Genomic DNA, 10,959 nt, shown 5'->3' on the forward strand with positions numbered 1-10,959 from the left:
CAGGATTCCTAATGATAGTTTTTTCTCCAGGAGGCCAGCTGGCACTTGGGGAGCACCCTGCATTCTCAGCTCATCAGCACTTCCACTAAACTCCTGCAGATAAGAAGAAAATCTCCACTTAATCACCCATGGTTAAAACAAAAACCTGTTTCTAAAAACTAGCTATTTCCCTATTACCTGCACCTACCCCCATACCTCCTCAAGTATTCTATACCAAGGGTGTGTCCCCAAGCAAGGAGTCTAGCTCCTCTCTTTTCTTACACCCCATGAAGGCCTCTGGAGAACCATACCTTCGGTTGGCAATTCTCTGAACTTGTCTATTCAAGCCAGCACCTCCGACGAGTGAAACCGAGTCACGTTTTTAAAACGAGCTTAAAGGGGGACAGGTGTTATGCCCACGCCGTCTGAAGTTAACTAATAAAGGTAATGATTTAAGACGTTTACAATGTACTAATTATGAATTAATTAAATCCCTCAGTGAGGGTGCGGCACTCAGAAAAAAACCCTCCAGCTTAATGCCCCCTATTTTTTAAAAAGGAGGGGAGGGAGCTCTAAAATCAAAAATGTTAATTTCCACGTGCTAAAAAACCTATCAGAATGATGATTTTGAAAGGAAGATCTATGTCGTATATTAGTTATATATAATTGCATATAAACAAAACTGGAGGCACATAGACTGCTTTGGTGTAAATATAAATACATATGATATTCATATGTATGATTTTTTGTTTAACCACACCCTCCTTGGGTGGCTTCCCAGGCTCTCTCGGGCCAAACAGCGTCACGTCGTCCGGCGGCCCACTGGGTGGGGGTCCGGGCTGTCACCCAGACTCCAGCGGCAGGGAACGCTGCATCGCGGTCGCCCCCCGGCAGGCGGGCGCTCTGAATCCCCCAGGTTATCCCTCCCCGGGCCCGCCCAGCCCTGCCCTGCCCAGCAGCCTCGCAGGCCGCGGCCCGGCCTCTCCACGACCCCAGCGCCGCCCGCCCGACCCTAGCGGGCGGCAGCTTGGGGACCCAGCCCGGTAGGGGTAGGGCGCGGCGGCTGGGCAGACGCGGGTCCCAGACTCACCATGGCCGAAGAGCCGCTAGCGAGCCCACAGCTCGAAGTCACACGGCGCCGGCGACGCCCGTTGTCCTGGTGACGCCAGCCAGGCGCCCCGCCCCGTCCCCAAGGTGGGCTCGGAGGCGGCCATTGGTGGCCGGCGAGCACGTGACCCGCAGGGGCGGTGCCCTTTGGACCGCCCACCCCTCGCCCCCGGCCCTGGAACGGGGCCTCTTCGCCTCTCCCACTTTGTATCTGGTCCATCCTCTCAGCCTGATCACCTTGATGACCCTCACCTGACAGATTACCCAGCTGCAGACTGCCCAGCTGAAAGAGACCATGGATTTTTTTTTTAATTTAAAAAAACGTTATACAGGTAATGCATGATTATTGAAAACATTTTAAATTACCAATAACAAGAATTTAAAAGGATAAAACCACACTCATCCCAGCACCTGAAGTAGCCACTGCTCAGATTCCATTCTATCTGTTTCAAGCTTCCAGTGAGATGTTATAACATACTGTATTCTTAAAAATGGTGGCAAACCATAGGTAACTGTTTTATAATCTACTTTTTTAGATTAAAAATGATTATCTTGGGGCCGGGCGCGGTGGCTCACGCCTGTAATCCCAGCACTTTGGGAGGCCGAGGTGAGCGGATCACGAGGTCAGGAGATCAAAACCATCCTGGCTAACATGGTGAAACCCCGTCTCTACTAAAAATACAAAAAATTAGCCAGGCATGGTGGGGAATGCCTGTGGTCCCAGCTACTCGGGAGACTGAGGCAGGAGAATGGTGTGAACCCGGGAGGCGGAGTTTGCAGTGAGCCGGAATTGCACCACTGCACTCCAGCCTGGGCAACAGAGCAAGACTCCATCTCAAAAAAAAAAAAAAATCTTTTCATGCCACTTCATGGGATATCATTCTATGCATGTTATCTAATTCATTAAATCAACTGGCAGTTTCTTGAATGTTTTTAATATGGTTGAAGGGAACTCTAGACATCCTCAAATCCAGCCCATTAACTCTATGAAGAAGGACCCAGTGCGATGGTTGACACCTGTAATCCCAGCACTTTGGGAGGCCGAAGCAGGAGGATTGCTTGAGGACAAGAGTTTGAGACCTGCCAGGGCAAGACCCTGACTCTACAAAAAAAAAATAAATAAATAAAAAGAAAAAGAAGGAAAAAAAATAAAAGAATGTGCTTGGTGTGTTAGAAGCAGAAAAAAACCTGACAAAATAAAAACAACAACAACAAAAATAAAGTTACCAAAAAAAGAAAGAGAATTTTAAAATGTAAAAAAAAAAGAATCTGTGAAGAAGAATCATATTCAACAGCTGACCTGACACCCCCCCCCCACCCCTGGAGTGCCTAATAGACATCACAGTGTAATATGGCCCAAATAAACCCCTTGATCCAAGTTTCTTACTCCCCAGTCTTCTCAAAGCAAAAGTCCCTACTATCCCCTTGATTGTTAAGACAAAAACCTAGAAATTGTCCCTGATTCCTCTGTTTTCTCACACTTCACTTCCAGTCCATTATCACATATTCTTGACTCCACCTTAAATTCTCAATCTATCCACTCTACAACATCTCCACTTCACAGCCACTATCGTCTCACCCCGATTCATCTCCACATGTGCTACGATTTGAATGTTTGTGTCCCCTTCAAACTTTGTGTGAAAACGTATCAAATGTGACAGTTTTAGAAAGAGGGCCTCAAGGTGGGGAGTAGGCCGTGAGAGCTCTGTCCTCATGAATGGGATTAATGCCCTTATAAGAGAACTTGAGGGAATGAATTCAGCCCCTTTTTGCCTTTTCATCCCTTCTGCCATGTGAGGACACAGCAATCCCCTCCAGAGGATGCAGCAACAAGACACCGTCTCAGAAGCAGAGCAGCCCTCACCATACACCAAACCGGCCAGCACCTTGATCTTAGACTTCCCAGCCTCCAGAACTGTGAAACATGAATTTCTATTGTTTATAAATTACACAGTCCTGTGGTGTTTTGTTATAGCAGCACAAGTGAACTGTGATCCCATGTCTTCCCTCCTGCATCCTACACAACAGCAGCATTTTCAGTGGCTTCTCATAGCACTTGGAAAAAAAATACAGGCTGGGCAACGTGGCTCAATTACGCCTGTAATCCCAGCACTTTGGGAGGCCGAGGTGGGAGGATCACCTGAGGTCAGAAGTTCAGGACCAGCCTGGCCAACATAGTGAAACCCCGTCTCTACTAAAAACACAAAAATTAGCCAGGTGTGGTGGCAGGCACCTGTAGTCCCAGCTACTTGGGAGGCTGAGGCAGAAGAATGGCTTGAACTCGGGAGGCTGAGGTTGCAGTGAGCAGAGATCGTGCCACTGCACTCCAGCCTGGGCAACAGAACAAGACTCTGTTTCCAAAAAAAAAAGAAAGACAAAAGAAAAAGAAAAAAACACAAATGCTTTCCATGGTCTACCAAAATGGCACACGATGGAGGCCTTGCCCACTGCACCAACTCCATCTCCTGTCACTCTTCCCTCATTCACGCCATATTAGCCACACTTTTATGTCCCGAGGTTCCTCAAACTCGTCAAATACTTTTGTACTTAAAAGCCTCAATAGGCCGGGCGCGGTGGCTCAAGCCTGTAATCCCAGCACTTTGGGAGGCCGAGACGGGCGAATCACGAGGTCAGGAGATCGAGACCATCCTGGCTAACCCGGTAAAACCCCGTTTCTACTAAAAACTACAAAAAACTAGCCAGGCGAGGTGGCGGGCACTTGTAGTCCCAGCTACTCTGGAGGCTGAGGCAGGAGAATGGTGGGAACCCGGGAGGCGGAGCTTGCAGTGAGCCGAGATCCGGCCACTGCACTCCAGCCTGGGCAACAGAGCGAGACTCCGTCTCAAAAAAAAAAAAAAAAAAAAAAGCCTCAATAATATCTGCTTCCTTTATATGGAATATTCTTCCTGCAGAACTTCATGTAGGCCCTTCCTTCATTTGATACAGGTCAGTTATCTCCTCAATCGTCATCTTCGCAAAAGCCTTTACTGACCTAAAATAGCTCATTCCAGTCACTCTCACTTTAGTCAGCCTCTCTCATTTAACTCTGTCTTGTTCTCAAAGTACTTAGTCCCCCTCAAAACTATCTTTTTTACCTTTTTGTTTATTAATTACTTCCTGTCTCCCCGCTCTGTAATGCAAGATGTCTATCTTGTTCCATTCTGTATTCCTAGTGTTTAAGAACAGTTCCTGGCTTATAGTAGATGTTCAATAAATACCGATGATTGAATGAACATCTATGCTGGGTCTGTATGGTCAGTTTGAAGATCCAAATAAGAATATGACTTGATAGAGTAGGGAGTATAATAGAAAATAAATACTGTAATTACTGGCAGCCTTTATTTTTATCTTTTTTTTTTTTTTTTTTTTTTGAGACGGAGTCTCGCTCTGCCGCCCAGGCTGGAGTGCAGTGGCCGGATCTCAGCTCACTGCAAGCTCCGCCTCCCGGGTTCACGCCATTCTCCTGCCTCAGCCTCCCTAGTAGCTGGGACTACAGGCGCCCGCCACCGCGCCTGGCTAGTTTTTTGTATTTTTAGTAGAGATGGGGTTTCACTGTGTTAGCCAGGATGGTCTTGATCTCCTGACCTCGTGATTCGCGCGTCTTGGCCTCCCAAAGTGCTGGGATTACAGGCTTGAGCCACCGCGCCCGGCCTATTTTTATCTTTTTATTATGAGATATAAATACAAGTAATAGAATACAAATGTACATTTTGTTAAAGTGAACACTTCACACCACCCAGTTCAAGAAATAGAACATAGCCAGCAACCCAGATGATCCTCATGTCTACTCTCCTAATCTGAATTCCCCCCTCAACTTTTCCCCTAAGGTGATCACTGTCATGAAATTTATGGAAATCATTTTCTTGCATTTCCTTATACATTTGTTTTATCTTTTTTTTATCTTTTATTTTTTGGAGAGGGATATCTGGCTATGTTGCCCAGGCTGGCCTCAAGTGATCCTTCACTTCAGCCTTCTCAGTAGCTGAGACTACAGGTGCATGCCACTGTGCCTAGTACTTTCTTGTAGTTCTTTATAAATGTTTATACTACATTTTTATAGCTATAAAGTATCTCACTGAATGCACATAAGAATATATTTATCCCTTCCACTGTTGATAGGCATTTGAATCATTTCCCATTTAGGACTCTTATAAATGATGACGCTATGAGCATTCTCCTAGTGTACATGGACACATTTCTCTAGATGATGGTTTCTCAATCTTAGTTAGCACTTTTAGCATTTAGGGCCAGATAACTCTTCGTTGCTGGAGGTTGGAGGGAGAGTGTAGTCCTGCATATTATAAGATGTTTCACAACATCCATGATCTCTACCCACTAGATGCTAATGGCACACCCCAGTTGTGAAAATCAAAAAATATCTCCAGGCATTTCCAAATGTCCACAGAGTGGCAAAATTGCCCCATTTGAGAACCACAGCTCTGGAATGTCAACAAAGAGTAGAGTTGTTGGTTTACAGATTTACTACATAAATCTGAAGAAAATTAGGCCGGGCGCGGTGGCTCACACCTGTAATCCCAGCACTTTGGGAGGCCGAGGCAGGCGGATCACAAGGTCAGGAGATCGAGACCATGGTGAAACCCCATCTCTACTAAAAATAGAAAAAATTAGCCGGGCGCAGTGGCGGGCGCCTGTAGTCCCAGCTACTCGGGAGGCTGAGGCAGGAGAATGGCGTGAACCCGGGAGGCGGAGCTTGCAGTGAGCCGAAATTGCGCCACTGCACTCCAGCCTGGGCGACAGAGCAAGACTCCGTCTCAAAAAAAAAAAAAAAAAAAAAAAAATCTGAAGAAAATTATGTTTCCAAATTGTTTTCTAAAGTAGTTGTAATAGAAGTGACATCACGGAATTAGCAGAATAGGGAACTCCAAGAATTGGTCCTTCTACTGAAGCAACCATTAAGTGGGGAAAAATGGACAGAATCGACATTTCAGACTCTGGAGTCTAATAAAACATTTAAGTCAACCAAGGAGTGCTTAATAAAGAAAGAGGCAACTGAATTTTGATAGGAAAGAATTATGGGGGATTTTGCTTGCCCACCTAGCGTCTCCTACTCCCCAGCCTGGTGGTAATCTTATGGATGGTGCCTTGTGTTCTGATGCAGCTTGCTGGTCCCAGCCTGAGCAATACGACCTTGTTCTCAAAACATTTTGGTTATGCATTTGATTGGTTTCCACATTCTCTAAGGCAGCAGTTCCCAACCTTTTTGGCACCAGGGACTGGTTTTGTGGACAATTTTTCCATGGACTGGGATGGGGGATGGTTTCAAGATGATCCAAGCACATTACATTTATTGTGTATGTTGCTTCTATTATCATTACATTGTAATATATAATACATTAATTATATGACTCACCATGATGTAGAATCAGTGGAAGCCCTGAGCTTGTTTTCCTGCAACTAGACAGTCCCATCTGGGGGTGATGGGAGGCAGTGACAAATCATCAGGCATTAGATTCTCATAAGGAATGCACAACCTAGATCCCTTGAATGTTCAGTTCATAATAGGGTTTGTGCTCCTATGAGAATCTAATGCTGCCATTGATCTGACAGGAGGCAGAACTCAGGTGGTAATGCAAGCAATGTGGAATGGCTGTAAATACAGAAGAAGCTTCACTCGATGGCCACTCACCTCCTGCTATGCAGCCCAGTTCCTAACAGGCCACTGACCAGTATTGGCCCATAGCCTGGGGGTTGGGGACCCCTGCTGTGAGAGACTGACCTGGAAGTTGACCCTTAGTTTGACCTCCTTAGGTTGGAGGGCTTCCTGCACAGGATCTGATGGAAATATTTAAAGACATACACTATCTACTGCTGCCTGGGGTGAGAAATGCAGGATGAGGCAAGCAATAGACAGACCCAAAAGCCTGAGAATGAGGAGGAAGATTCTTGGGGGAATAAGAGCTTTGGAGGGCTATAGCATATGCTGGGGAATCTGACATATAGTATACATGCACAGGCCCAGATGCATGATCAGAAAAGGCTTAAGAGGATCCTAGACTTACACTTGTGGCTGATCTTTGGACTCCACACAAGCAAGAAGTGAAGGGTAAGGTAGGGTTGCTATCAGCTTGGCTTAGCATTGAAGGAGTGTCCTAGCTTAGAGCCAGAATGCAAAGACCAGAGGCAGGGGCTTGTGGTTTTGTGGATGTTTTTCTTTTTCTTTTTTTTCTGTCTCTAGGTATTTAAGGAAATCTCTTTCAGGTCACTAGTCGACTGCTAAGATAACAAAACAGAGACTTCAATGGGCACACTTGACAAGGAATACAGTCTTTGCAAAAACAATTTGGAAACTCATTAAATAAGTGGATGGCTGCAGCCCTCAATAATGAAAATTAAAGCCTTGGATAGAGTCTTATTTCCAGAGTTCCACACTATAATATTTAAAATGTCCACTTCTCAGCAAAATAATTACAAGGCATGCAAAGAAAGAGGAAAGTATGGCCCACTCACAAGGGAAAAAAATAAATTCACAGAAACCATCTATAAGGTACATGGATGTGCTTTAGTCAAAGAATAGGCTGAGGCAGACATCCAGGCCTGCATGATTCAGCGGGACTGGTGCACGGGCGCACACCTCCACTTGTTATATAACCTGTTTGTGTTAAGTTCATAGTTGGCTCAAAGTCTGTAGAAGGTATAACCGTCGGTAGAAAGTATAACTGCCCTGCTGAAATTGTGCACAGGGCTCTCAGGCATGGCTTGTCATGGCACTGGTGCCCAGAGAAAGAGAGAGGGAGAACCAGAGCTGTCCATCTTGCAGACGAGCCACGGCATGGCTCACGCTGGTGCCCAGAGAGAGAAAGAGTTAAACTGCTGACCCTGAAAGCAAGGGAGAGCTGGCCATGCAGCTACTGGCGTGGGGGTGGCAGGAGCCACAGAGCCGGAGCAGACAGCTGAGATAAAGATGGACAGAGTGAGAAAGCTGGTGTAAGTAAGTTGCTGATAAGAAAGCTGTTGATGAGAGCTGCTGCTGAATAAAATAATATTCACCTGCCTACGGCCCCCTGAGTGTTCTTTCAGCTAAATGCCCATCCACCCCCTCCCCTCAGACCTCAGCATGGGCCAGAACCTGACCGAGTGGACAGTTGGCATAGTCGTGGACCTAACACCATCTCTATGAAATCCCAGACATTAAACTTACTAAAGAGAGACTTAAATCCACTATCTTAAATATGCTCAACTAGCTAAAGAAAATCCTGAACAAAAGAACAACAGGAAACCAAGAACACAACATATGAAGAGAATATCAATAAAGTGGTAGAAATTATCCAAAGAAACCAAATAGAAATTCTGAAGCTGAAAACTGCAATAGCTGAAAACAAATTTCACCATGGGGGTTTAGCAAGAGATTGAGCAAGCAGAAGAAAATCAGTGAACAATTGAAGTTATTCATCTGAGGACTAGAAAGAAGAATGAGAACATGACAGATAGGAGACAGGACTAATGTGCATCTCCCACTTGGACAGAGAGAACAGCATGTGGAGGCTCACACTGTGAACTTTTGCTCCAAGAACCACAGCAGGAATGTGCCAGGAAGACTGAAAAAGTTCACAGATCCTATGGAAGAAGCGGCTTCTGGCTGCAAACTGTGCGAGACAGCTAAAAACCTGAGTTCCCAAAGTATGAGAGGGGAAAACCTGCCTCAGAACACATCCCCACTGGGGAATCTGAAAATCTAAATCACAGGAGAATAATTTAACTTTACCTAGAGTTGGAATGGATTTAGGGAGCTGAGCAAAATATTAAAATACAAGAAGCAGTGAGAAGAGCCCTATAGGCACTCCCAGTCCCCAGCTCAAGCCGAGGGAAGCCATTCCTGACTCTATCTCACAGGGGTCCTTGGGGAGGGCATGCAGCGGAACTAGGTAGGGGTCACTGGGTGAAAGAAGTTTCCAACTAAATTTTGTAATATTTTTCTTTTTGAGATGGAGTCTCACTTTGTTGTCCAGGCTGGAGTGCAGTGGCATGATCTCACGTCACTGCAACCCTCGCCTCCTGGGTTCAAGTGATTTCCTGCCTCAGCCTCCTGAATAGCTTGGATTACAGGCATGTGCCACCATACCTGGCTAATTTTTGTGTTTTTAGTAGAGACAGGGTTTCACCATGTTGGCCAGGCTGGCCTCGAACTCCTGACCTCAGGTGATACACCCACATTGGCCTCCCAAAGTGCTGGGATTACAGGCATGAGCCACCACGCCCAGCACTGAATTTTGTAATAATTTTGACTGAGCACGAATTTTCCTGAGCAGAATCTGCAGGGCAAATGGGAATTGCTGCAGGAGTCACAGTCAATTGTGCGGACAGGTGGGGAGGGGCAAGGCCTGAAAGCTGTACTTACTTTCTCAGCAGGAGGCTTGTAGTTTGGGGCAAGGTCTGAACCCCATGCACACGTGTGGGGATCCTAGATATAAACTCAGCACTGTTGGTGGGGCACAGCGGGAGTGAGACCAGCCTTGCCGGTTACGTGGAATCTGGGTAAGGCCTGTCACTGCTGGCTTTCCCTCACTTCCCTGGTGACCTGTGTTACGCAACAGGGGCAACCATATTCCCCTTGGAATGTAACTCCATTGGCCTGAGAACCATCACCCATCTTCCACAGTGGCTGCAACAAGCCCTGACCAAGGAGAAACTGAGCTCAAATCCACCTAACCCTGTCCCCACCTGCTGTTTTTTCTCTACCCACCCTGGTAGCTGAACACAAAAGACATAAATTCCTGGGAGCTTTGTGTCCCTGCCCATCACCTGAGAAACCCAAATATTTATCCTGGCCAATTTAGGCCAAGCTTATATCCCACTTCTACTACAGCAGCTGGTGCTCTCTTGAAAGCACCACCACCTGGCTGGAGGTCAACCAACTCAAGCCATTACCGAACTCATGACAGAATAACCCTGCTCCAAGGAAAGCTAAAACAACAGCTAATTTCACTGCCTACAACATCCTGGCCTACCAGAGGTCCTGAGTCTGTCCACATGACAACTTCACTGCTGGCATAACCAGCATTCGACAAAACCAGCACACTAAACAAAACCATAACCAAGGACTACTACAGCGCTTACTTCACTCCCCTGCCACCTCCAGTAGAGCAGGTGCTCCAGTATCCATGGTGGGAGACCTGAAAATGGATGACATCACAGGACTCTTTGCAGACATTCTCCAGCACCAGCCCAGAGCCTGGTTGCCTCAGTAAATGGCTAAACCCAAAAGAGCAATAACAATCACTGCAGTCCAACTCTCAGGAAGCCCCATCCCTAGGGACAGGGGGAGAGCACTGCATCAAGGGATCACCCTGTGGGACAAAAGAATCTGAACAGCAGCCCTTGAGTTCCAGATCTTTCCACTGAAATAGTCTACCCAAATGAGAAGGAACCAGGGAAGTAATTCTGGTAATGTAACAAAACAAGATTCTATAACATGCCCAAAAGATCACAGTAGCTCCCCAACAATGGATTCGAACCAATAAGAAACCTCTGAATTGCCAGATAAAGATTTCAGAAGGTTGATTTTTCAGCTACTCAGGGAGATACCAGAGAAAGTTAAAAAATAACTTAAATTAAAAGCAAATACAGGATGTGGATGACAAATTTTCCAGAGAAATAAATCCCATAAAGAAAAAACAATCGCAACTTCTGGAAATGAAAGACACACTTAGAGAAATACAAAATAAACTGAAAAGTTTCAATAATAGACTAGAACATGTAGAAGAAAGAACTTCAGAGCTTGAAGACAAGGTTTTCGAATTAACACAATCAGACAAAGACAAAGAGAAAAGAATTTTAAAATATTGAACAAAGACTCCAAGAAATTTAGGATTATGTTAAATGACTGATATGGTTTGGCTGTATGTCCCCACCCAA

The 10,959-nt window shown here is 45.8% G+C and overlaps 1 protein-coding gene across 3 annotated transcripts in view; it reads right to left on the bottom strand.

Annotated features, from left to right (window-relative positions):
- Positions 1-1,143, bottom strand: part of FBXL2 (F-box and leucine rich repeat protein 2) — a 127,273-nt gene extending 126,130 nt beyond the window's left edge. For all 3 annotated transcript variants that reach the window (XR_001443282.3, XM_015132380.3, XM_077991344.1), the window contains exon 1: positions 1,070-1,143. Coding sequence is in view for 1 of the 3 variants with exons in the window: in XM_015132380.3 (XP_014987866.1) it covers positions 1,070-1,072 (3 nt within the window). In the remaining 2 variants the exon portion in view is untranslated. The remainder of the gene's footprint in view (positions 1-1,069) is intronic.
- Between the last annotated feature and the right edge of the window lie 9,816 nt (positions 1,144-10,959).

This window comes from Macaca mulatta, chromosome 2 (genome assembly GCF_049350105.2).
Source record: "Macaca mulatta isolate MMU2019108-1 chromosome 2, T2T-MMU8v2.0, whole genome shotgun sequence".
NCBI lineage: Eukaryota > Metazoa > Chordata > Mammalia > Primates > Cercopithecidae > Macaca > Macaca mulatta.